The sequence below is a fragment of the Salarias fasciatus genome, chromosome 7, assembly GCF_902148845.1.
Source record: "Salarias fasciatus chromosome 7, fSalaFa1.1, whole genome shotgun sequence".
NCBI classification, from domain to species: Eukaryota; Metazoa; Chordata; class Actinopteri; order Blenniiformes; family Blenniidae; genus Salarias; species Salarias fasciatus.
In genome coordinates, this window is record NC_043751.1 from 30744758 (window position 1) to 30772298 (window position 27541).

Here is a 27541-nt window from a genome sequence, read left to right on the forward strand (position 1 = left end):
TGACCGGAGGAGGGCCGGGGGCCACTGGAGGTCGACGGCGACGACAGACTAGCAGTGCGTCGGGGCAGTTTGTTGTTTTTTATCGTTCTCTTTTCAGATGAGGGAATGTAGACAGGCAAATCCAAAGACACCTCTGAGCGTCCCTTTAACTCCCGCAGCGAGTCCTTCTCTGCAGTCTCTGTTTTCACCGTCTGATCTCCGGACTCCGCTCGTTTCCTTATGGCAGAATATAAATACAGCAGGACGACTAGAAAAAACCGGCGGCGTCTCTTCTTCTCCTCCGTTTCCTGAAAAACAGGCGAAGAAACGAGTGCACGAAGCCACGAGCGGCGTTTGGCAGGTGTCCGTCTTTCTGCTTTTCCTCATTAAAACCGCCACAAAAGGGAGCAGAAGATATGAAAATATACAACTCTGGGCTGTTTTTTGTTTTCTTTTAAGGTCCTTTCAGTTTCTCAGGTCTCCTGTTATTCGCTTCGTTGGCTTGTTGCAAAGAAACAAAAAAACAAAAACAAAAACAGAAAGGAGGACTGGCGCTTCCATCGCCACCGGGACTATAAATATGAGGCGGTCCCAGACCGCCAGCCACTGCTACACAGCTGTCCAGAGCTCCTCCGTATGTACACCGAACACGCACACACGCACGCACACACACACACAAAGGCGCCTCAGCAGGAGGGGGCGGGGCTTAATCTTCATACATGTAGAAACACACGAGATATGAAAGCACAGATGTCTGGAAAAATATGTGGATTCAAGTCGATAAAAACCATTTCCTGTGTGTGTGTGTGTGTGTGTGTGTGTGTGTGTGTGTGTGTGTGTGTGTGTGTGAGGCACAGTCTCTCCTCTCTGAGGTAGCAGCACCTCATTTTTTCGACCCCTCCCCCTCCTCGCCTTGGAAATCGAACCATTAAGCCAAAGCGCGGCTCGGAGAGCAACAGTTCGAAGCGTCCAGAGAGCTACATGACGGCGTCGGCATCGTCACCATCGTCGGCGTCGTCATGGCGACGAGGGGCGGGAATGTGCCACTGCGTCCAGGGGAACGCGGCACAGGAAACAGGAAGTAAGGGGAGCAACGGGCTGATCCTGAAAGTGGGCGGGGCCACATCGGCGTCTGACGATGGCGTTGACAGTGATGACATCTGTGTGTGTGTGTGTGTGTGTGTGTGTGTGTGTGTGTGTGTGTGTGTGTGTGTGTGTGTGTGGGCATGTATGGGGGCGGGGCTGGATCACCAGGCTTCAGTGTACCGAACATCCACGTCTTTCAGGTTGGGCAGTTTGGCCTGCAGAGCGAAATGAAACAGTCAGGAGTCACTGGGAAGAACCAAGTCAAACTGGGAATTTCACACAACTCCAGCTGACATGCAGACTATAGAGCATCTTCCTCCTAACATCCAAATTATAGAGCATCTTCCTCCACTAACATCCAGGAGTCATGGAAATAGTAACATCCACTGGAGAAGTTTAAATTATCTGTAAACAATCAATCTGACTTGCAAAGTACTTGAAATGGAAACACTGGGGAAAAAACAGCTGTTTTAAACTGAATATCATGAAATCCTTGACTTTTTTAAACGTAGTAGGTAAATGAGGTTGAACTCAGTCTTCTACAGCCCTGAAAGTTACCTTGAGGTCCTCGTATGTGTCGGCGGTGAGTTTGGTGCTGTTCATGTTCAAGCTGCAGAGACTCTTCATGGCTGAAACACACAAATATTTACAGTTCAAGACAACTGACCCTGCAGTCAATATGTCAATACGGTCCTGCTGTCAGAAATCAATCCTCACGTCTTCCTGCTCAAGACCTCAACAAACTTCAACAATGCATCCAGGAAGCGGTTTGCCAAGTTTTAACATTAGATCTACTGTAGTTTCTGAGATAAGGAGGCTCTTTAAAGGTGAAGTCGTCTGCATGGAGTGAAATCTGACTGCAGCATCACAAAATCAGAAATATTGAGACTGTTTTTACCAGCAGTTTCAACTAGTCATTGTTTTCCACTTCGTAATTTTACAGTAATAGCACATTGCTTTAAAAATGTTAACTTAGCATCATATTTCACTTACATCCTATTAATGCATCCAATAGTTGATGTGCAAAGTTTGGGAATAATTTCTGCTTTAGTTTCTGAGATGTGAAGGTTTTAACACGACAGCATCATCTGCATAAAGTGAAATTCGCCTAAACTTCATCAGGTTCTCCCATTCACACTGTTTGGGCCACATGTTTGAGAACTGCAGACATTGTTGTCCAGTTTATAATGTTTTCATTGTTTCTTAGAAACAGCAAACAGATGCATATATCCCAGTGTCTTTCACACAGTGGTATTCTCTGTCTTTAAGATGTCTTTAGTTCACCTGCAGAATATTTCACTTTTTAAAGTGAGAGAAATGAAGATGTGCGTGGTTTAGTGAGGAATCACTCACAGCTGAGCGCCAGCAGACCAGCATCAGTGACGGGGGTCTCACACAGGTTCAGGACCTGCAGACAGGCTAAATGTTCGGACAGCAACCTCAGTCCGGCGTCTCCAAACTGCAGCCGCGAAACACAAAGAAGGAACAAATCAGAAACACACGCTTCAGGAAACAGGATGTGAACTGTACTGGCTTTATGTGAGGATGGAAAGTCGGTCAAACCAGCTTTTTTCACAGGAAAAGGAACATAAAGACACGACCGCACCCTCTGGTGGCCCAACACGAAACTACATAATTTCCAAAACTTAAATATGAAACTGATGAAACAAAAATTAAGCGTATTCACTTGAAACATGCAGTCTCATACACAATAAATGCTTTTAGTTCTATGTAAAATGAGCGTGGATCTTTTTCGGAGACTTAGAAATGGATGGCGGCCCGTCAACCGATTGGTTGAAAAATGAACACAATATTAAGACATGAAAGAATGTTTGCATTGCCCGATCGGTGAGAATTAAGCTCCCATGATGCCCGTCTGGGGCTGGTTTACCTGAGTGGACCAGAGGTTGAGCTGTTTGAGTGAAGGCAGCTTGATGAGCTGCTCAGCACAGGCACTGGTGACATTGGTGAAGGCCAGGCTCAAGTTCTCCAAGTTCCCGAAGGACCCTGAACTCAGCAGACGGGCCAGGTCGGCGTCCTGCGGCACCCAGGAGAGATTTATTAGATCTGCTGGTCAGTACAGTGTGTGTGTGTGTGTGTGTATGTGTGTGTGTGTATTTGTGAACTCACCGTGGACTTCGAGGGCAGAGTGAGCCGGGTGGGACCTCCCTTTCTTTGCTGCAGAAGACACAGAAATGAACAAGTTTGAGAATAAAAATTAAATTGAGTGAGTTGTTCTGTTACAGCATGAAAGTAACTTGGTGATGCTACATTTATATTTCCAGAAAAAAAAAAAAAACAGGACATCTGATGTAGCCTCAAGATGCTTGAATGACACTTCATGCAAAGATCTTTTAATGTAATGTGCCAGCTCCTTGAGCTTCACGTTAGCATGTTAGCTTTGACTCACCAGCTCCTTGAGCTTAACGTTAGCACGTTAGCATGTTAGCTTTGACTCACCAGCTCCTTGAGCTCCCTCTGCCGGTCGCACAGCTGCTCGTACATGCGCAGCCCCACCTGGGTGCTCTCCAGGGTGGAGATGATCTGCAGCTGAGTGTCCTTGTTCTCGATGATGTTGTACTCCAGCATCAGACACAGGATCTGCAACACACACACACACACACACACACGTAACTCAAAGGTGAGAGATAGAAGAGACAAGATGACCGCAGAAAACACTCAAAATGAATAAAGAAAAATGTAAAAAGACAGAAAATGGCCACGGAGAGGTGACAGAGGACGGGAGCGGCGCTCACCTCCACCATGGTCTGGTTCCCTCGCAGGGCCAGAAGCATGCAGGGACCCAGCTTGTTCTCAGCCAGAGACAGAAGGAACTTCTTGGTCTTATAGCAGGAACCCATCAAGATGTGGACCTGCAGGAGAGGGAGGGGTGAGTGTGTGTGTGGGTGTGTGTGTGTGTGTGTGTTAGCACTCGTTTGTCTTGTGTTTGTGTGTAAAAGCATCTCGGTGTGTGTGCAAGTTACAGCTGTCGACGTCTTAAGTGTGTGTTTGTACAATTGACGATGTCTTATGTGTCTGTTTGTTCTTAGAGTGTGTGTTGTGTATATTTGTAGGTAGAAGTGTCTTGTTTCTTGTGTGTGTGTGTGTGTGTGTGTGTGTGTGTGTGTGTGTGTGTTCTTACCATGCTGGCAAACAGCTCGCCGTCGTCATCACAGGCCACGCCCCCTGGACTGTACAGCTGAAACCAGCCATCTTTACCTGAGCGCACACTGAGGAGACAGGAGTGCACCTGGAAAACACACACACACACACACACACACACACACACACACACACACACACACACACACACACACACACACAAACACATTTCTGTTAGGTTCATACACACGCAACACACACATCTATAACACACACAGATCTGTAACACACACACCTCCTGTCTGGGGTCCTCTGCAAACCTCTGGATGACATATTTCAGCTCCCTGTGTGGACACACATACATACATACACACACACACACACACACACACACACACACACACACACACACATACACACACACACAGGCACACGTCAGCGTGCTGCTTTCAAAGACTGTTGGAAATGTCAATGCTGAAGAGTTCACAGTGTGACAAACTTACTTTGTGAATTTGGCGTGTGCGAGGGCCCTGCAGAGAGAGGACACACACACCCGTCACACACACGTCTTTAATGCAAACACAAAATACAAAACAAAGGAATAAAACAAAAAGATCCGATAAAGGAAAAAAATCCTGAAATAACAAACGACAATTCAAAAAGATGAAAAACAACAGTCAAGGCCCAAAATGAGGAAATGACACAAAACTGAAGAACTAATGGACAAAAACCCAAAACTCAATTAAAAGCCCCAAAAAGAGACGGCAATAAAGAGATCTAGACCAGAGACACAGACCTGCCTGACTGAACAGTTTAAAGACACTGACTGAACTGAAGACGAGCCGTCCGTCCGTCTGTCTGTCTGTCTGCTAATGAGTCCCTCGTCCCCGGCGGCGCTTCATCAGCCGCTCTGATGCCGCGTCTCGCCGGGACGCCTGTTTCTCTTCCTAATGACGCCCGTGGCGAGGAGCGGCGCCGGCGGCGCAGGTGACGAGCAGCTGCGTCCCGAGCTGCGAGCCGGATAACCAATCACAGAGCGCCGGGCGCGGCGGCCGGCGAACCCAGAGGGGAGGCCGCCGGTTCGACGCCGCCTGCTGAGAGGCCAGGCCACGTCAGAGGCCGGGGTCCCCCGGGGCCCGCCGAGGCCCCCCGGCGGCCCGGCACGAGGCCTGGATCCAGGAGGGTGGAGGTCTGACTCTAAACCTCTTCTATTAAAACACTAAAGTGACGCTGGAACACAGCGGATTCCTCAGGACCCGAGTCCGGGACCGTCCTGCTTCACTCCAGACAGGCAGGATCAAAGCATTTCAGTCCAGGACCGGTCTGGACCAGTCCTGAAATATCTACATGTCTGGATCTGGTCCTGGACCTGGACCAGTAACTCCTGTCTGAAATGGGTCCAGATCCGCTCTGCTGTTGACAACGCTCCGACTCCCATCTCCATGGAAACGGCGGAAAAACTAGACTTTCTGAAAAGTCCCTCTTCTAGTGGGAACAGGCTGTCGCTGACAGTTCAGACCTTCAGAGAAGTCTCTCTTACTTCACTTCCGGGTCAAACGAGCAGGAAACATGAGGAGGCTCCAGAATGAACCGTCTCAAAGTGGTCGGTACTCACTCCTTGGGGAAGGGGATGGGCTGCAGCAGGCTGGCGAGAGCTGGTCTCCAGTCGTCATAGTCCGACCTGGGGGGGCAGAGAGGAGGGGGGGGGGGGGGGGGGGGGGGGGGGGGGGGGCAGAGAGTGAGGTGTAAGAGGAGCAGGAGGAGCAGCTCCTCAGACGGTAACCGGAGCCGCAGGCCGGCGGTCTGACGTAACAGCTGCTGAGGAGCTTCGTGTTACCGACAGTTAAATAACTTCGCCTTTGTGAGAAACACGAGACACCCGCAGACGCCGTCACTTTCCCTCCTCCTGCTCCTCTTCCTGCTCCTGCTCCTCATGTAACGTCCGCTAACGCCCGCCGACCTGCCTTCAGGTAACTTCCCTCTGCTGACGTCCAACAGCAGAAAAACAACACGGCTTCGCTTCCTCCTTCAAACAGCAGCAGATGTTTGAAACCAGATCGGACTCAGTCCACAGCTCCAGGAGAGTCCACAACAGACTGACACGGTTCTGAAACAGCCGTTTGACACTGCTTTCAAATGAGCCGAGAGCCGGTCCAAACTCAGTCCGGTCTACAACCGACCTGGAGTCTGAAAGGAGTTTTAAATGAGGCTGAAGCCAGAAGAAGATTGGTCTACATCCAGGCTAAAACCAGACTAAAGTCAGTTTCCATCCAGACTAAAGCCAGTCTACATCCAGTCTAAAGCCGATCCAAAGCCAGTCTAAAACTTGCCTAAAACTAGTTTAGAACTTGTGTTTTAAAATCTTGCATATCTGTCTGTCCACGTGTGTGTGTGTGTGTGTGTGTGTGTGTGTGTGTGTGTGTGTGTGTGTGAGTGAACTCACAGCATCTTGAGGATGAGGGCGAAGCAGCCCAGCACGCGGTCGGCCTGCGCCGGCAGCTGTATGGACAGCGTGTTGACGGCGGGGCTGACCAGCAGGCAGTCGATGAGGTTGGGCTCGCTGTCTCCGCCCGCCGGCGCCGCCTTCCTCTTGGCGTTGGCCGTGTTGTTGTTGCGCTCCAGCTCCACCAGGATCTCGCTGGAGTTGACGACGGAGGGCGGCGGCGAGAGCGGCAGGGACGAGGCGGGGATGGGCGGGTTGGCCGGGGCGGGCGCCGGCACCGTGGCCGGCGGCGGGGAGTTGTTGGCGGAGAGCGGCAGGATGGTGGCGGGCGGCGGCGTGGGGGGCTCGGGGCGCAGCAGGCGCAGCGGCATGGGCGGCTTGCGGTCGTTCTGCTGCTGGCAGCCGTTCCTGATCTCCTTCAGGCTCGGGGAGTTGTCCCGGCTGCAGCGGGATCAAACACCGGAGGACACAAAGGGTTAAAAATAACCGGCGTGACGGCGGGCGGGGACGCTGCCACGGCGATGGATCCGCTGGATGGAAACTTCAGCCCCCTCCGGACGGAAGATAATGAGTGAAGATCAGCCACACAGTCAACAAAAAGCCTCGGCGGAAAAGTTTAGAAACATTCTAACGTGAGTGTGGATCCCTGCGGGAGTCACGCCATTGTACAGTGTGACACACTGCAAGAAGTGACAGATGATCATCACCATCGTCACAAATCACAGGTTGACATGAAGCCCGCCTAAAAACAGCCAACAACTCCATCTGAGCCTCACGAGTTACTTTACATAAGTAACTTTTTAAAAAGTTCAGCACTTGGTTCATAAAAGTCCTTTACGAATAAATGTAAACACATTCAACATGAAGTTAGGAGCTGGAGGAAGATGCTCTGTAATCTGACGAAGATGGAAGAGGCCTGAAAGTCAGATTAGGATTAATGAGACTTTTCCACGAAACACTTCATTTGAGACAGCGGCTCATGCTAAAGCTAACAGCTAACATGCTAAAGCTAACAGCAAGCTCACAGTGGAGAGAGACAGCAGCTCTGAAGCTAATGGCTGATCTGACGAGTAACTTCTGAACGGTATTCAGTTACTTTCCCGGGGGCTGGATCTCCCTGTTTGCTCACTTTGTTCAGCATCATGTAAAACCACGGCGCCGGGATGAGATTAGTGGAAGTGTGTGATGAGGGAGCGGCGTGTTGCCTCGACTCAACCCCGCCCAGGCCTCCCATACGCAGCTCCGGGCCATCCTTCCTAATGAACGTAATCTCGTTATGTATTTCATTATTTTCCATGTATTGTTCCACTCATAATTGCCGGTGTATTTTTGCGGCGCTGCGGGACGCTGCAGATTCGTTTAGGGCCTATAAATGGCATAATGCGGTCTGATGACCCCAAACAGTTATGATCTGCTTTCCTGGCAACGTCGGCTGATTACCGCTTGGACCGTTTCCCTTCGTATTAGCGGGGCGATATGTGGGAAATTACCAGTCACATGTTTGCCTAATCGATGAAAACAACAGGATGGCCCTGCGAGAACAGCGGCGGCGGCGGCGGCGAGAGGACCAGAGGAACCACAGCGACACTCCATCCCGAAGCCGCCGAGCACGTTCTCTACGGACCTTTAACTGTTGGAACACAACACTCTGTACTGCAGTGACAACGGTCAGCCTTCAGGACGTCTCACACATTCCTGAGAGAGAGAGAGAGAGAGTGTGTGTGTGTGTGTGTGTGTGTGTGTGTGTGTGTGTGTGTGTGTCTGACCTGTTGATGAACTCTTCGTAACACGAGTAGATGGCAGCCAGACACACAGCCACCAGGTTTGGCAGGACTCGAGGGTGAGGACACTGTCCAGTCGGCCCGTGCATGCTGAGACAGGTGGGACGGCGGGTTAGACAGCTCAGCGTCCAGCTGGGACTCACATCTGTCCCGTTCCTTCTTTAAATCTGTCCTTTTCTTGAGACGTGTCCACTAAACCTGTCCTGTCTGCTGGTGCTGAGATGCCAGTAACCATCTATATTTCTATAGATCTTAACCAACACGCTAGTTCCCGAGGAGGAACTAACCAAAGTTCAACGGTTTGACTGATCCATCAAAATGTTCGGTTCAAAAACGGCCCGACCCACAAGTCAGACGGTGGACGTTAGCCTGGAAGTTCTCACTGAGGACTGACCTGTGGACGAACTTCTTGACGACCTCCATCCCGGCGTTCAGTTCGTTGAGGGCGAGGATGTACTCCTGAGTGAAGAGACGCAGCCGAGGACATTTCCCAAAGTCCTGTCCCACGGAAAAGACAAGATTCAAGTTACTGTCTGATAATCATATAAAGACCCTGCTGTCTGACGTTACTGTACTGTTTGCATTATGTTACTGTTTTTTAAACATATTTTAGGAAAACATGATTCCCTCAGTGTATTCATACTTCTTCAGCGTTTCTTATGAAAAATGTAAAAGTTGACCTGAAATAATCACCAGTGATTACAGGAGCGCTAATCATCGAGAGATGCTACAGATTAGCCTGGACGCGCTAATATCTAAGCTAAGAGCAATATAAGATGCTAGTGATGCTAGTGATGCTACTGACTTGCAAAGGAATGCTAAAAAAATGCTATGGCTAACTTAAAAAAAATTCCTGCTAGCTGTGTGATGGACGTCAAAAGAACATGATGCTGCTAATGGCCCCACAGCAAGGGGCTAACGATAACATGGGAAGCTACATGATGCTAGTTTGGAAATTATCCTTGAAACAGTCTAGTTCTGCCCGAAATGCTAGTAACCAAGCTAAGATAAATATATCCGCTCTGACTGACGGTCGACAGGCATTAGGATGCTAATGATGCTAAGCTAAGCAGTAGTTTAAATATGCTGACACTGATCATTTTGCACTCGTGTTTATTTTTGGAAGGAAATCTGTCAGCGGTGACAGAAGAGTTATATAAAGATTAAAGGAAAGGCTGAATGTGATGAATAACAGGCTACAGATCAGGAGAGAGCAGCTGAAGCCTCCAGATGGAGGCTGGTGCGTTTGGACCTGAGGACGTTTTCCCCTCTGAAGCTGTAAACGCTGCAGCACGGCGCCCTGATGTAACCAGAGATCATTATCGAGCAGAAACATGAAGCCGGCTGCAATAAACGGCCCGAAAAGAGGAAGGAGAGGCCGAGCAGAGGCGGATGAACAGGGAAGTGATTTTGTGCTTTGGGTCCTCGTCGCTGCTGGGAACCCGAAGCTGTAAAAGCCTCAGGTTTCCTTTACATTGGAGAATCACTGCTGCTGGTCTGAATTTACAGGAAAGACGACCCGGATTAGGCCAACGCCAGAGGAGTCAAACGTTTCAGTTCAGGTTCATCTTGAGTGAGCCGTGCCAATAAAATACAAAACCTTAATAACGTCTGTATTTAAATGTTAAAGTAAACGTTCGCTAACACCAGTGTGCTCGCTATCATAGCAGGATCGTTGATATCGCTGTGCTGTGTTGCGTCAACTACTCTTAAGAAATTAGAAGGAAAAAAAAAAGAATGTTTTATTCGAACTTGTTACCATTTTCTCGATGAACCAGACTGAAGCTCCTTGAAAGTCAGTTTTAAGCTGATTTTGTCCCACAGGTCTGAAGTTTTCATAGATTTACATGTGTTTTTACACACTGGTCACTTCAGGGCTGCTAGTTTGAACTCCTCTACAGGAGTATGCAGAAGTATCGGGGTACCAGGTATGAACCAGGTGGAACTAACATCTGAAACTGCCACATCAGTTCAGACTTATAGTTTTTTTTGTTAGACATAAAATTATTATATCTTAAAATAAAACAAAATAATAATAATAACTGTTATTATCATTATTATTGTTACTATTATATGAAAATATTTTTTCATCATCATCATAATTATTGTGAAGAAGTGATTTTTACATGAACTCCTACGTAAACGCAGAGTTTAACCCTCAGTCCCGTCTCTTATCAACCGTCTATCAGTGTCGAGCTGCGTCTCTCCTCACCATGTTGTGTTTGAGGATCCTCTGCACGACGGGCGTGAACACCTCGATGACCACCATGGAGCGCGGCCGCTCCCGACAGTGCTGCAACACAACGGCGGCAGCGGCGTTAGCAAAACTTCAGCCTCACGTACGCGTTTTCGCTTCTATCAGAAATGTTTCAACAACGTGGACGAGAACATGTCGGAGGACTAAAGACTGCCTCGGTCTGAGATCTGAGACGGTCCTGGGAGGTGTCAGAGTTCATCAACATCTTTTATTCCTCACCTTACAGAAGAACTCGCACAGGTCGGGAGGAGGGTGGTTGTTCTCCAGGAGAGGAGCGATGGCCTGCACACACACACACACACACACACACACACACACACAAATCAATATAAATCTACACAGATACACACACACACAGGAACTGGGAGTAACTTGACCGGCGAAGACGATGTGAGCGTTAATCATTGACTGAAAATCAAATATGGGCGGAAATAAAAGTCCAGACTCACCACGATGATGTTCTCATGATCCTGGCTGCTCAGGTTGGAGTTCTGCAGGCAAACAGAGAACTTTCAGGAGGGTTCCGTCACTCAGGGACGGTTCTCATGAAAACCAGCAGTGCTCTGCTGATTCATCAACAGCTTGTTTTGGTCGATTACATAATTATTACAGTATTTGTATCATCGAGCCGAGTTTTTCTAATTTAACTGCATAATTCAGTTTTACAAAATATGTAAAACAGAGGAATCATCCCAGAATAAAAGTACAAATACATTTGATATGAATTTTGTTTTTGTTTCCTGAGCAATTAGAAATCTGTTTTATTTCAAGTTGTGTGTTTCTAACACTAATTCAGTGTGTTTTCTCTCCGAATGTGACATAAAGTCATGTGAGGTGAAACCAAACATCTCCTCCCTGCAGCCGATAAGAACAAAGCTAATATTAGTCATGGAGGCAGGTGTGTGTGTGTGTGTGTGTGCGTGCGTGCGTGCGGACCTCGGCCAGCAGCGTGGAGATGATGTGCAGCGGGGCCTGGTGGATGGACTCGTCCTGCAGCGGCGAGCTGAGCGCCATGTCCACCAGCGCCCGGATCTCCTTCAGCACCACGTCCCAGCGGCTCGGGTTGTTCAGCACCTTGCGGTACTTGTAGATCTTTTTCTGCAGGACAAAAAAGGGTTGTGTTGTGACACACACACACACCACGGGAGAGTCAACAGAAGGTCGGAGAGGTCAGACGGAGGTCAAGAGTTCAGGATTAAAGGTGAGAAAAAAAAAACAGAAAAAGATCCAAAAGAATGATAAAAACATGCGAAGTGAACAGCAGGATGAAGTGAAACACACACACCGGAGGAAGCAGAACACACCGCTGAACGGACGCCAGAAGACGTGTGTGTGTGTGTGTGTGTGTGTGTGTGTGTGTGTGTGTGTGTGTGTGTGTGTGTGTGTGTGTGTATGAATAGTTAAAGACAAACAGTAACCTTACCTTCCACTGCAAGGAGTGAAACCACTGGTCCCTTAAGTAGCTGTTTGCAGCCTGCAGAAACAAACAAACACACACACACACACACACACACACACACACACACACACACACACACACAAAAACAAGCATTTTGAAGCATCTCCTTTCAATCAGCTGGTTTATGTCCCGGTGTCTTGACAGGTAACTGTTTCCAAACCAGTCAAAGTTTTTCTTTAACGTCCAAAAACGAAGAAGAAAAAAAAAATAAACATAATAAATAAAAACCAAAGTTAATTTACTCATGCAGGGCTGTTCAGACTGCAAGAGACGCATCAAAACAAACTCTTCAGTTCATCCGCTGAAGTGCAGCCACTGAGCATGCTCAGTAGACAGAACCACCTTCACAACGTTTTCATCCGAACGCAAAACGAAAACGCCGTTTTCATTGTTGACGTTGTGTAAACCAATAACACAGGTGTTTGGAACAACGCGCCCCTTCCTGCCGGGGGAACCGGCGGGGCTCGCCGGGCGGGCCGCCGTTCGGCGTTCTCCCACCGCGTTCCGCTCCAGGACCGGGAAATCCGGCTCAGTTTACACACGTGCTAATTAAAGTCATTCTGCCGTGTGTGTGTGTGTGTGTGTGTGTGTGTGTGTGTGTGTGTGTGTGTGTGTGTGTGTTACCTGCAGCAGCACGGTTCCCCCCGGGAAGCTGAGCTGGACGCAGTACTTGGGCGCGTTGTCCCAGGCCAGGAGCTGCAGGTCCTCTATGGAGCTGTAGGACAGAGACGTCTCCATGTAGCCGGTGGGCTGCAGAGGGAACCAACACACACACACACACACACACACACACACACACACACACACACACACAGGCAGGGTATCAGGTCTGCTACTGTCTGACATTTACAGGCCAAACTGTGTATTTAAAGAGAGTCGAAGCAGAAAAAGGAGTTTATTTTTACTGGCCTCAGCTGGCCACACACACACACACACACACACACACACACACACACACACACACACACACACACACACACACACACACACACACACACACACAGAGGTGCCTCTGCAGTCGCTGTTGATCTAATTTTCCGGTTTCTGTCTCCTTGTCTCTTTGTGGCCCCGCTGCGTCTCTTTGCAGCTCTCTGTGTCTCTGTCTACAGGACGTCGGCGTCTCATCGTGTCTCTTTGTAGCTCTGATGCGTCCGATTGTCGTCGTCTCTCGTCTCATTCCGTCTTCTGTTACTCGGACTTCTGTCATGCAGTTTTCCAGTCCGTCGTCTTTTTTGAAGCAACGTCTCTTTGCAGCTTGTATTTGTCTCATTTTAATGAATGTTTCTCTCTGGGATTCGGTTCTGTTGCCGTTTTGTGTCTCTTTGTAGTCGAGTCTTGTCTCTCGGTCACGTTACGTCTGTGCAGTGGCACAGTGTCTCTTTGCAGTCGAGACTTGTCTCTTTGTGGTCACATTGTTCATCTTTGTAGTCACGTTGTGTGTCTTTGTAGTCACGTTGTGTGTCTTTGTAGTCATGTTGCATCTCTTTGTGGTCACGTGTATCTTTGTGGTCAGTTTTGTTTTTGTGTCTGTTTAGTGTTTCTGTCTGAAGCTGCTCGAGGACTTTGTTTCATCTGTAGGAAGTGTAAACAAGCTAAAACATCCATTCAACAAAAGCATCGTATATCACCCACACACACACACACACACACACACACACACACACACACACACACACACACACACACACACACACAGCTGTGCAGCACTCACCAACAGGCCACAACCTGTTTGCTCGTCTCAAAATGATCACAGAAACGCTGACAAATGACCACAAGTTTCCGGACGCAGGAACAGACGAGACTTTAGAGAAGAGGAGGAGGAGGAGGAGGAGGAGGAGGAGGAGGAGGGGGAAGAGGAGGAGGAAGAGGAAGGGGATGAGGAGGAGGAGGAGGAGGGGGAGGAAGAGGAAGGGGAGGAGGAGGCGGAGGAGGAGGAGGAGGAGGAGGAGGAGGAAGAGGAAGGGGAGGAGGAGGAGGAAGGGGAGGAGGAGGAGGAGGAGGAGGAGGAAGAGGAAGGGGAGGAGGAGGAGGAGGAGGAGGAGGAGGAGGAAGAGGAGGGGGAGGAGGAAGAGGAGGGGAGGAGGAAGAAAAGGAGGAGGAGGGGGAGGAGCAGACGGAGCAGCAGTTTGATTAGAGAGGAACTCCTCGGACGGAGCAGAGAACCTTTCAGTTTCTCTGTGTTGCGGCTCGGTTCTGCCTCTGCAGCTCTCGATGTTTTATTTTGTATTTTCATGCAGGTTTCGAGTCGCTGTGTTCGATTCCCATCGTCTTTCATTGAATGTGTGAATTCTCTGCATCTATTTTAGGTCCTTATTGCTCATTTTGTTTCTTACTTTGTCATTTTCTGCCTCTTCTACATTTTAAATGATTTTAAGTCCACCTCAGTGTGTTTTTGTGTATTTGATGGAAATTCTGGATTCCTTGATGGATATTTTAATTCCCTTAATGTTTAATTATTTCCTCTTTTTGAGTGTTCTTGGTCACGCTGCATCTCTTTTCAGGCATCCACACTCATTTTTGAAGCCCTCAGGTCTTTTGTTCTTCACATTCTGGTCTTTTGAGTTACTTTTTTAATGTTTTTATTGTTATTTTATTCTGATTTTATCTTTTATTTATCTCTTTTTTATTATGTAATGTTGAATCTGTTGTCTGTGCAGCAGTTTGGAAACTGTCTTTAGTTGTTAAAATGTGCTATATAAATAAATTTGGATTGGATTTTAATACTCAATGATCTTTATTTTAATGACTTTTCTTTATATTTCATTTAGTTTGTCTTTAAGATTATTCTATATCTCATGTTCATTTTTTCTTCATTGTCAATCATTCACATGATATTTCTTGTCCTCCAGTATCACGGTTTCGAGCGTCTTCGTGGTTATTCAGAGTCACAGTCGTCATCCTGCACCGCCGATCGCTCGCCGTGACTCTTCAGAGAAACTTCTTGTCACTTCAACTTCCTGTTTGAGGGGTTTCCTGTCATGTTGTTGATGTACTGCCTGTTGTTCAGCGCCGAAGCGGACCGGGGAGGACAGGCGGCCGCCGGGTGGAGGAGAGCTGCTGCCGAGGCCCGGGGAGGCCCCGCCAGGCCCGGCGAGGCCCCTCCCGGCCCGGCCAGGCCCCGCCAGGCCCCGCCAGGCCCCACCAGGCCCCACCAGGCCCGGTGACTCGCGGCCAAACCAGGAAACGCTTTCAGAGCGGAAACACATCAGCTGAGAGCGGCAGCAGCCAGAAACAACAACACATCTCTGACGTTTCACAGTTCACCTGCAGCAACCTCCTCTCGCCGACACGCTCCAGGAAAAATGAACGATCAGAGTGACGCCGAAGAACTGCGAAGTTCAGCAAAAAGAAAAAAAAGTGCAGCAGCCGAAGGACGCAAAATTACAAGAAAGTGACGCAAATCAGTCACGATCTGATTCACAGAAGCAACAACTGAACGCAAAGCGGCAACAAAATGACAAGCAAAGTGCAAAAATTATGCAGAAAACGATTCAAAACAGAAAAAATGATGCGAATCAGTGAAGATTTGATCCAAAGAAACAACAAATGAACAGAAGACGACAACAGAATGGTGGGAAAAGAACAAAGCTTTACAAAAAGTAGTGCAAAATAAAGAAAAACCACAAAATGGCGCAAAGCAAAGTATGACGAGATGAAAATAATCTACAGGATGACGCAACACAACAGTGACGGATGAAAAAATAACACAATTACAAAGAAAAGCTCAGAAAAACACCCGCAACAAGGAGAGGTGACACTTTATCTACTTTTAGGTTTCCTCTGAAGTCAGCCTCCACTGTCTGTGTGTGTGTGTGTGTGTGTGTGATACTGCTGCTTCCAGACACATAAACACACACCAACAGTCTGCGGCTCCACTCAACACAAACACAGCCTGCAGCTTTCAGGAACTGTTTCAACACATCCAAATTCTTCTTCTGCTTCAGTTTTCTTCTATTCTGCACTCTGGAGGAAGTTTGTTTGTCGTTTTTTCTCTCAATAAGTCATTTTTCAGTCCCTCTCCCAGTGTTTGCATTTGGTTTGGCACAGTATCCATCTGAGGTAGCGTTAGCCGCTAGCTTAGCGGCGAACGCAGCTCAGTAACAGCAGCTGATCCCGGGTCAGCTGCTGTTACTGAGCTGCGTTCGCCGCTAAGCTACACGGTAAGAGCAGCTGATCCAGGGTCAGCTGTAACTGCAGCCACGGCGACAAATCATGATTCCAGCAGCTAAAAAGCAGACGGAGGGTGGAGGCTACGACTGAAGCTACACCCACAACCGGAGCAGCTACGAGCGGAGCGGCCATGCGGCCCAGAAGCTACGGGCCGCCGCCGTTAGCTCAGCGCTCCAGCAGCTGCAGCCCGGCGAACAGCTGCTTCAACACCCCCCCTCCTCTCTGGGTGGAGAGCAAACACGCTGTTCCTTTATTTACACCGCCCCCCTCCCTGATGTGACTCACATGGAGCGTTTTCATTACAGACGTCGTCCACGACAAATATTGATTCTGAGGGAGATTTTCCTCATTTCCTTGCGAGAGTAAACGTCTGCCTGTCTCCGTCAGCCTCCGTCTGTCTCCGTCTCTCTGTCTCCGTCTGTCTCTCTGTCTCCGTCAGCCTGTCTCCGTCTATCTGTCTGTCTCTCTGTCTCCATCTGTCCGTCCGTCCGTCCGTCCTCCTCGTCGCCTCTCTTTGCCGCTGCTCTCCTCTGGGTTGCCATGGAAACAGGAGGATGGAGATGTTTTGGTGTGTTTCCAGGGAGAAGCAGACAGAGGAAACAAAGCTGGGCCTGCAGCTCCGACATGTTGACCAGAGACCAGAGCAGGAACCAGGAACTGTTCTCCTTCTCGCTCTGCTTCGTGGTCAGTCTAGCACATCAGTTTGCATCAGCTCCATCTGGTTATTTTGCTAATTTTACACCAATTTTTGTTCCGTTTTGTCTGATTTTTTTTCAAGTTTTTGCCATTTAGGGCTCATTTTTTCAGTTTATCACTCATTTTGCTTCTTAATTCTGTTCATTCTGTCAGTTTCTTTCCGTTTGCTTCTCATTTTGTCTTCCTTTTCTATTTTCCCACATCACTTTCAAATTTCACATTATTTTCCTATTTGCTTTATTTGATGCTCTTTTTGCAGTTTCTCATTTCTCACTCGCTTTGTCCTTTTATCATTCCTAATAGACAGTCATCGATATTTATTCTGTTATCCTCTTTGTAGTTTTTGCATATTAAACCTTCGTATTGATCATTTCATGCTAGTCTGTGCTCATTCTGTGACTCTTCTCTGATTTGCATCTTGGATTTCAGTCGTTTTGAATCGGTCTGTGCACGTCGCGCTCGTCATTTCTTCAGTCTCCAGCCTGATTCGTGTTCATTTTCATCAGGGCCACATGCTCTCGATTCCTCACATTTTTCACTCGCAGTTGTGTGTAATGTTCTCATTCTGCGTGTTATTGAGGTTATCAGGTTATCACATCTGTTTCCTCTCATCTTGTGTCTTTTTTTCTGTTTCGCTCGGCGGCGTCTCGGCTCGCGGCCTCCTGTTTGACTCTGCTGCTGCTGTTTTCTTGTTTTTCCGTCTCCTCCTGCTCCCGTTCTGTCTGGCTGTTTGTCCCTGGACGTGATGCATGTTTTGGATGGGGTCCAGGAGTCTTCGTGGACGGAGCGTGTCTCTCCGGGCCTCCTGCAGCCTCGTGCATCACGCCGCGGCGTCCTGCCGCCGTGCGGCCGGCGAGCGGCCGTCCGCTCAGAAGCCGCACTTCTCCATTTTTAGCGGAAGCGCCGGGCCGCAGCTGCTCAGGTCAGAACGAGCCGCCGACCCGAGCCGTCCGGCGTTCTGCTGGAGCTTCCCAGAAAGCCAAACGTCACCGCTCGGCGCCGCGGAGAAGAGAAACTGCTCTTCCCTCGGCTTCAGCTGATCACCGCTCGCTTTAGGCTCGGTCACTAAGACACGATTTCCCTTCATTTGGCAGTTTTAGTTTCAGCAGCTCTGAAGGCCTCGACGCACCATTTCCTGATTTCCATTTCAAAAATGCTTCAAGAGATTTTATAAACGACGTTTGTTTCCACGGAGACGGCACCAACGCTGAAAACAACGCAGTTAATGTTGGGCCAACTGCAGCCTGGGAACAGTGACTCCAGCCGTGGAGAGCAGCAGCAGTGCTTCTGAAAAGTTGCGATGGAGTCAGAACATTTTCAAAAACTTGCGCGCTCAGTGACTCTGAGCACCGTGAAACAGCAGAACCAGGAGACAGACAGCCTAAAAGCTACGAAAATTCTGCGTTTTTTCCCTCGAAAACATCTTAGTTGTAGCCGCTGTAGCTGTGGCTACAGTGTTTTGTGCATGTGCAGAAGCAGCATTTGAGAAATGTACTGCTTTTCCCCGTTTCCATAGCGACGGAGCGTTTTCTAAAAGTTGCATTTACCCTTGTTTCTATGGAGACAGACTGTTTAGTAAAAGCTGTGTTTACCCTTGTTTCCATGGAAACAGAGTTTTCAGAATATTGCATTTCCCCTCGTTTCCGTGGAGACTGAGTGTGAGCATTTTCTGAAAGTTCCACCTTGGGAGCAGTTTTCAAATGTCGTGTAAACGGATCCTGAGAGACACTTTCAAACCGGAACTGTGAATTCTGTGGAGTTTGGGTCCAATTCTTTACTACGCAGCCCCGGACATGACATGGTAAAAAAAAAAATAATTAAATTGTAGCCACAAAATAACTAATTCGTTCCCACAAATTAGTTTGAATGATATGAATGATACTAATTAGCATCATTCATATACTGAACAGTCCAGTAAAGTTAGCAGCATATTGACAGATGCTGACTTTCGGTCTCAATAACTCTTTAAAACAACGTCAGTAACATACAAAGAGCGCCTCCATCCCAGCGTTGTGAGGTGGACTACATGCTACAAGCTCATTTTTCTGAAAAGTATTTGTCTATCAATCAAGCAGCAGAAACAATATTGATTTCAGCCGGAGCAGCCGGTGTTGTGCTGCGGGGTTCAGGGACCGTCTACAATTTACAAGACGCTGCAACAGTGACGACAAACACCATATCCAATAAATTTGATAGGAGACAAATGAAGGTTGTGGTGATTATGGTGACACTGCAGTGAATCCCAGTGGTGGTATTACGTTTTTTTTGTTTTGTTTTGTTTTGTTTTTTTGTGTGGTATTTGTCTTCACTGTTGCAGCGTCCTGTAAATTGTAGACGGTCCCTTAACCCCGCAGCACTGCCGGCTGCTCCGGCTGAAATCAGTATTGTTTCTGCTGCTTGATAGACAGATACTTTTAATTAAAATGAGCTTGTAGCATGTAGTCCACCTCACAACCACGGGCTGGAGGCGCCCTTTGTATGTTACTGACGTTTTGTTAAAGAGTTATTGAGACCGAAAGTCTGCATCTGTCAATATGCTGCTAACTTTACTGTGCTGTTCAGTATATGAACGATATAACTTAATTTGTGGGAACGAATTAGTAATTCGTGCGCACGATTTATTATTTCATCGCCACAATTTTTTTTTTTTTTTTACCATGTCATGTCCGGGGCTCTGTACTTTACAGAGTCATTTCAATTTAAAAAAGTTATTTTAAAATGTCACAACAGAAAAAGATTTGATTCGATCATCAATATTGACCAAATTTTTCTAGAATTTAATGGTTAAATATAAATGTTGGCCAAACTTTGGTGTATTGTTCTCTTTGTTGTTAAAGTAATGCAGAAAACATCCTCCACTGATCTTAAATAACCGTCATCAGCGTCAATGATCCACTAATCTGATCAACTGAAGATCTTTAAAAAAGAGAAAAACAAAGAAAAAGAGAAAAAGAGATGAAACAGCAGCCAGAATGAAAACTGGAGAGACGAGCAGCTGGAGGACTGACAACTGCAGCAGGCTCCTCACTCCCATCCAAATATAACGCCAAGCCAAACACAACTGTAAATCACACACACACACACACACACACACACACACACACACACACTCGGCTGAACAGCTCGCCCTGTGGTGGGCTCCAGCTCCTTTTACTCGACAACAGTGTCTTCTGCACATGTTCAGTGGACACAACAATGTTTCCCTCCAGAGGGTCTGGACTCCCGGTCCAGATTCTCCTGGTCCGGGTCCTGGTCCCGGTCCAGATTCTCCTGGTCCGGGTCCTGGTCCCGGTCCAGATTCTCCTGGTGCTGGTCCCGGTCCAGATTCTCCTGGACTTGGTAGTTCTGGAGTTGACAGTCCACCTCGGTGGGAGTAGACATGGCCTCCACTCGTCCTCAGAGTCCTGAGAGGTTTCCAGACACTCCGCCCCTTTCCCATCAGAATTCCCAGATCCCATCAGGGTTTGAGCCAGGTTGTACATTGAGGGTGTTGGAATTCCAAGTTGCTGTCAGACTCGGGAAGGCTAGAAGTGCCGACAGGTTCAGGTCGGACATTTAAAACCGTTACAGATTTGACAAGGCTGGATTTCTGAACCAGCTCTGGTTGGAGGTGGGAATTCCCACTCGCTTCCAGTGGAAGGAGGTGGGAATTCCCATCTGGGAATCTCTTTCTCTTTGAGGCTGGAATTCCCAGCTGTCTGCAGAGTAAATGAGCAGAATCTCTACAATCCAGCCCTTCATTGGCGGAATGGTATGGAGGTGAAACATCCCGGAAGAGGTGAAGAGGCAGAGCGGACCAGACAGAGACGCTTGTTTCCCTCCTCTGCTATTCGGAGAGTGGGTTCTGCGTTCCGCCGGAGACTGGAGCCTCGTTGTGAACCTGTGGCCTCTCTCACCCCTCCCCTCCTTTTCAGTGGATTTATTCCAGGTTTTCTTCAGCTGACGGTTGTTACTTCGGCCTCTGCGGGACGTTTTGAGTCATTTTCAAGTCTAATAGTCATCCTTCATCTTTTATAACTGTTCCGTGTTCCTCTTCATGAGACTCCGTCCTCTATAAGACGCTGATCCCGCCTCGTTTAAAATGTTCTCACACTTTGGAACTTCGGCAGCGACACCCTGGAGGTCGACCCCAGAGTGACCTAGAACCACACTGAAGCCTCGGGAGCTAAAACATGGCTCCTCTCGCCCGCTCTCCTCTTTTCAAAGTGTCTTGGATAGTTTTAAAATTCCAGATGTGCTCCGAGCAGCTGGAGAAAACACTGAAAGCACAGCTTTTTGAAAACGGCTCCCAAGGCGGAACTTTTCGAGACTCAGTCTCCATGGAAACGGGGCATAATGCAACTATGTTTGATGTTGCTGTAGAGCAGAGTGATGAAAATGTCTATATTTCTGTAATTACTACAGAAAATGACGACAATCTCAACATAAGCCAGTTTTAATGAAAGCTTCTCGGTCAAAACGCAGTGAAATGTGAAAAAAACCAAAAAAAAAACTACTTCTTCTGGAGCTGTTGCATTATGGGTGTTAAAAAAAACCCTGGCAGCATGGTTTTGAGGCTAATGCTAGTTAGCTAGCTTTAATGGCCACATCACTGACATCTCAGCTCAGCGCTGAGTGTTGTGTTAAAAATCAAAGTTTTCTCTGAAATTCGGACAGTTTGCTTGGTGGTTTGGCCGGACTGGAGCCTCTCGAGGGCTGGTTTTGGCCCACTGGCCTTATGTTTGATACCCCTGATGTATGAGATCAAACACACTCTGCAAACGTCTCCTGGTGGAATACTGTCGGTTTATGGCAGATAATTTAAACGCACTAACAGGAATGAATCAATGTGAAGCCTGCAGAGAGAACAGCCAGCAGAACACACACCGAGTGTGTTTGAGCTGCGGCTATTTCCAGCAAGCTGAGGACGAGGAGGTCGAAAAGCCACAAACTTTGTTCAACATGAATAAAATGTTGCTTCACACACACACACACACACACACACACACACACACACACACACACACACACACACACACACACACACCAATGTGAGTGGCTGTGACCTGCGATTTCCTGGAAGCCTCTCCAGGCTCATGTTCACAGGTCAAAGTTCGAAGGAACCGCAATCAATAAAAGAGCCTCCGACCGGTCTCTCTCACACACACACACACACACACACACACACACACGCACACACGTCAGATAATTACAAAGGAGTAACGTTTGCATTTCATGCTCTCACTGTAGATTCAGCTTATATATTAATTCTTCTAAATCTCACGGGAGTTCAAAAGGGAAATAATGTGGAGAAAAAAGTTTTGAATTGATTTTACTGAATTTGTTGAGTGTTTTATCCTTTTTCCACTCGGATATCGCATCATCAGTGACACAGGCCTTATTTACCGGCCAACTGGGATGTTAGGATTTGTTTGTGAGGATGTGAGGAGCCAGACGCCGACTCTGATTGGCTGGTTGGACGGAGGGGGGCGGGGTCAATCTCGGCTCAGTTCTGTGGCGGGTTAATTCACGAACGAGTGAGGGGTGTGACCAGAACGTCTCCACTTCCAAACACGTCCTCACTCTAAAAGTTCAAACCTGCTCTGGTCCTCACGTTGTACCAAGAACAAGAACACACGTCGCCGTGATGCTCATCGTCATGGAAACACGAGGCTTCTCACTGAAAACGTTTTTTTGAGTGAAAGCTGAAAACTTTCGCCAGCTCTGCTGATCAGTTCACGAGATGCAACTTTTTGAAAACGAGTCCCAAGGTGGAACTTTTAGAAAAAGTTCCCAGTCTGTCTCCGTGGAAACGGCTGAAGTGCTGCTGCAACACGCCACGGCTGTAGGAGACAGTTACCAGGTAGAGACCGGGTTCTTTGGGGGGATTTTGGGGAATTTTGTGGCGTGTTTCATCTTTTGACTCGCTTCTCGTCTTTTTCTTGTCGTTTTGCGTCACACGTCTCATTCCGCGGCGCCTCCTGCCTCCTGCTCCCCCTGGGAGCGAGCCTTCCGCCGGTTTCATGTCGCACACCTGAAAGGGGCCCGGACCCCCCGCCGGCAGGGTTTTATTCCGGGAGGACCAACCGGAGAGGCTCTCTGAATAATTGAGGGCGCTCCGGTGGAGCGGAGTGAGGGGCTCCGGGGCTCCGGGGGGCCCCGGGGGGCCTCGCAGCGCCGCCCTGACAGGAAGGCGGGTTTGTTTTCAGAACCTGAAGCTGGGAGTTTGAACCGCGGAGCTGCGATTGGCGTGAATTTCACCCAGCAGTGTGTTGGAAATGGTGACTCAGCAGGTTTGGACGGAGCGCAGGGTGAATCACAGCGACTCTACCGGCAGACGGCGGCTTCATTCTGTCCAAACAGGCTCCTGATGAGCCCCAAGCATCTTTTATCAGCTGTAAAACCAGAAAGACTGAGTCGCTTCGCCTTTACAGGGTTAACAGATGAAAATCAGATTTCCGCAGCTTCTTTTTGCTCTTCAGTAACTTTTAAAAGGTGTTTAAGGCTGATCATTTCTTAAATTATTGTGATTTTATTCCATTTTAATGTAGAAAACAAATTAATTTAATGTACTGTTTTTCTTTCTCAATTTCCATGAAGGGTCACTGAGTATTAAAGTCAAACTACTACGAAGAAAATCAACATTTCGGCCTCTTATCGCACTGCAGGCGATCAAACATTTCATAACAGCTTCACAGTTTGTGTTTTTCTAGATCTTTGTCCAGATTGGATGAACATGAGCCAAAGTAAAACCAGTCTGTGTGATCATCCTTTTAAAGAAATGCTCCAAATCCCACCCAAACAACAGCGGTGTCGACTGGCGTAGCGGCGGTTAGCCGGTTAGCCACCTAGCTTACCCAGAGACTGCACGGCTGGTCATGTGACCACTACGTTAGCGAATGCTGCTAGCCGGGACTGCTGCACTAAACACAGGTTATCACTGCTGAAGGAGGAAGAGGAGGAAGAGGAGGAGGAGGAGGAGGAGGAGGAGGAAAACATGGAGCTCGATGAGGAAGAGGAAGCGAAGCCGTCACTGATGCTAACGCTAAACTACGCTAGCGTATGAGCAGCGTTGGGCAAGTTACTTTTAAAAAAGTAGTTAATTCTTCATAAAAGTAACTGAGTTACAACACAAGGCAAAGTAACTATTGCATTACTAGAAAAACCATGTTTAGATATGTCAAAGACTGGACTCATTCTTTATGGAACTTTAAGACGCATGTTCAGTTATTTGTTATAAAACTGAAAATGTGACTGAGTGAGTTCGGACAGTCCATCAGCGCCGCCGCTCAGAGTGAATCCAGGAAGGAATCAACCTTCTCAAACACAGCGAGGAGATCTCCGTGACAAGACCAGCTCCAAGGTTCCATATTCGACAAATCGATCAGTCATCAAAAAGACGGGTTTAAGAGCAACGAGCTACAAGCGGTGGACAGTATCAGCATCGTGGACATTTATTCCCATGATGGGTAAAAAAGACGTGGTGACAGATGTTTGGACCGATGGAGACGCACAGCGTGAAGACATTCACCCAGCCGGCCGGACGGAGCCTGGAGGTAAAACCACGAGGTGACCGATAGAACCCTGACTCTCAGGACCGGCACTGAGACAAAGGAGCAGGAAGAACATGCATCCCTCGACAAAGGAAGACATCTGAGGACATCTAAAGACATCTGAGGACACATAAAGACATCTGAGGACACACAAAGACATTTGAGGACATCTAAAGACATCTGAGGACATCTAAAGACACATAAAGACACCCAAAGGCACACCAAGACACCTAAAGACACACAGAGACATCTGAAGACACAAAAAGACACATGAGGACACCTAAAAACACCTGAAGACACACCAAGACATGTAAAGATGGATAAAGACATCTAAAGACACCTAAACACACCTGAAGACACATAAAGTACATCTACTGGACAACTAAAGACAAATAAGACCCTGAAGACACATAAAGACGCCCAAAGACACAACAAGATGGATAAAGATACCTGAAGTCAACTAAAGGCACCCAAACACACCTGAAGACACATAAAGACACCTGAAGGCAGATGAAGACACCTGAAGACAGCCATACAGACTGATTCTGACCCACAATTCCACAGTGCTGACACCGTGTTTAGCTAGCTGTTAGCATGGTCTGGTTGTAACAAGCAGCATGAGGCTCTTCTCCATTTTCACAGATTCAGCTAAAATCAACAAACGTTCAAATCTATGGAACCAATAATCAGATAAAACGGTAAAATGTGGGTCTGAAGCTGCAGACGGACTCAGGACTCGGTAATCTGTCAGATTCTCGCTGCAGTTTAGGTTTTTTTTTTAAACAGCGGGTTCTGAGACGCACACGTCTCCGACGGCGTCCTTCATTAATCACAACAACAGCAGACAGCTGACATGCTGGTTTGGACTCATAATCCAACACTGTTGATCCCAAAACACCGAGAGACCAGGCTGCTGCTGCTGCTGGTGCTCATGAGCACTACGGCAGGAGTACATTATTCTAGAACAATACGCTCTAAACATTACCGACTGGAGAACACGACGTGTTCTCCAGTCGGTAATGTTTAGAGCGTATTGTTCTCAGCGACAGCAGCACCCCTGGTGGCTCGGCAGGCTAACTGCAGCGGTCCTGTGGAGCGTTGCCGTGGAAACGGGGCCTGTGGAAACATCCTTAAGAGCGACGCACTGCAAAAACTGCAGAAAATTCAAAATCTTACCAAGTTCATTTGTCTTTTCAGTCAAAATGTCTCGTCCCACTTGATTTAAGGTGGATTTAAGACAGAGAGAATAAATTCTTGATTTAAAATTACAATAAGCTACGGTCGCCCATTCATCAGAGAGGAAGAACGATCCCGACAGGATGATTCTGATCCCAGAATTCAATGCTGCTGCGTTCAAACTGACCAAAACAAGCCAGGCTGGTGCTTTTAAAACCCACTTTTCATCATTTTGTCCTGTTCATATTCTACGTTCTCTAGTTTGAGTGTTTTCAGCCTATTATTTCATGTAATCGTTATTCTGAAGCCCATCCTGATGATTCTGATCGTCTAGAAGGGATGGAGGAGTGAGGGGAGGATGTGATGGAGGTATAGAGAGGATGGAGGAGAGGAGGAGAGGAGGAGGAGGAGGAGAGGAGAGGAGGAGAGGAGAAGAACAGGCCGTGAAAACATGATGACAGGCGGCCTTCTTTTTTTTCTCTTCTTCTTCTTCTTGTAAACTGCGTCAACAACAGACTGTGCGTAATGTGGCTGCGCGTTCAGACAAGAAGAGGCAAACAGCGGCGGGCCGAGGAATGCAAAGACGCAGCATCTCTGTCTCTCTCACACACACACACCACACACATCACACGCGCGCGCACTGACCGTGGCTGATGTCAGGCTGCCGTCGGTGAGCGTCAGGTGGTGCGGCTCCCATCTGCGCAGGAACTTGGAGGTGAGGATCTTGCTGAGGAAGGTGCGGGGGTGTTTGACCACGCACACCTGGATGTCGCCCTCGTGCAGCAGCTTGTAGCGCATGCCGCTGCCGGCGCTGCAGTGGTGCAGCGGCCTCCTGGCCGGCCCCGCGCCCGGCTTGCTGCTGTTGTTGTTGTTGCCCTCCGACATCTCCCCCAGGAGCGGCTTGCTCTCCTCGCACGGATAGAACTGGTTGTTGTGCAGCTCCCCTCCTCCGCCTCCTCCTCCTCCTCCTCCACCGCTGGTGAAATCCATAGTCCGGTAATCCAACAGTTTATTGTTTCCAAATGTTTGCTGTCAAGGAGCGGAGGGGGCGCGCGCCGCGGCGGCACGACGAGCCGACATGTATGTGCGTAAAGAAGCGGACCTCGGAGAGGAGCGGAGGGGGGGGGGGGGGGAGGGGGGGGTACCTACCGACCGACCGACCGACCGCTGCGACACGACCTCGGCTCACCGACGCCTCCGAGCTCAGGATTTTATGACACCGGACAAATAATCCACCATTTTCCAGCTCGCGCACAAAGAGCGAGGAAGCGTCTCCACGGAGCGCGTCTCGTCTCGCCTCCCCCTCCTCCTCCTCCCCCCTCCTCCTCCTCCACTCCTCCACCTCCTGCTGCTGCTGCTGCCGCCGCGGAGCGACTCAATCTGTCAGGGCCATGGCCTGATCCCGATCCCGGACCCGGACCCGGTCCGCTGCGTGCGGTCCGGTGCCAGACGCGCTGTTAATCCACGGCGAGGCGCGGCCCCGACACGATCCGAATGGCGGCGGCGGCGGCGGCTGTCGGCGGGTCTGCTGCTCGTTACGGGCTCCCTCCCTGGCACGGTTTCCTTTTTTATTCGCTCTTTTTTTCTCTCCGTGAAGGAGCCTCTCTCTCTCTGTCTCTCTCTCTCTTCTCTCTCTCTCTCTCTCTGTGCGCTGTCCCGATTGGTCCGCGCTCGTTCATGTGATACCGGACTGACGTCAATGGGGAGGCGAGCGGATGAGCCGTGAGTGTCACCCCCCCCCCCCCCCCCCGCCCCTCCCCCTCCTTCCAGAGAACTGGAGGAGGGGGGGGCTGAAGAGAGAATCCCGCTCTCCTCTCCCTGAAATGATGCAGCGCCGCTTCCAGCGCTGCCGCTGCCGCT

The 27541-nt window shown here is 48.6% G+C and overlaps 1 protein-coding gene across 1 annotated transcript; it reads right to left on the minus strand.

Annotated features, from left to right (window-relative positions):
• Nucleotides 1-350: 350 nt before the first annotated feature.
• cmip (c-Maf inducing protein) lies at nucleotides 351-27303 on the minus strand. The gene is made up of 21 exons (XM_030096084.1): nucleotides 26327-27303; nucleotides 12732-12857; nucleotides 12072-12122; nucleotides 11585-11746; nucleotides 11098-11139; nucleotides 10868-10930; nucleotides 10604-10684; nucleotides 8786-8889; nucleotides 8377-8481; nucleotides 6611-7051; nucleotides 5783-5848; nucleotides 4671-4697; nucleotides 4463-4511; nucleotides 4208-4315; nucleotides 3822-3938; nucleotides 3526-3666; nucleotides 3196-3243; nucleotides 2957-3103; nucleotides 2419-2524; nucleotides 1624-1694; nucleotides 351-1280 (listed from the first exon to the last, which is right to left on the minus strand). The coding sequence occupies exons 1-21, from the start codon at nucleotides 26669-26671 to the stop codon at nucleotides 1227-1229; spliced, it is 2454 nt and encodes an 817-aa protein (XP_029951944.1). The 5' UTR covers nucleotides 26672-27303; the 3' UTR covers nucleotides 351-1226.
• Between the last annotated feature and the right edge of the window lie 238 nt (nucleotides 27304-27541).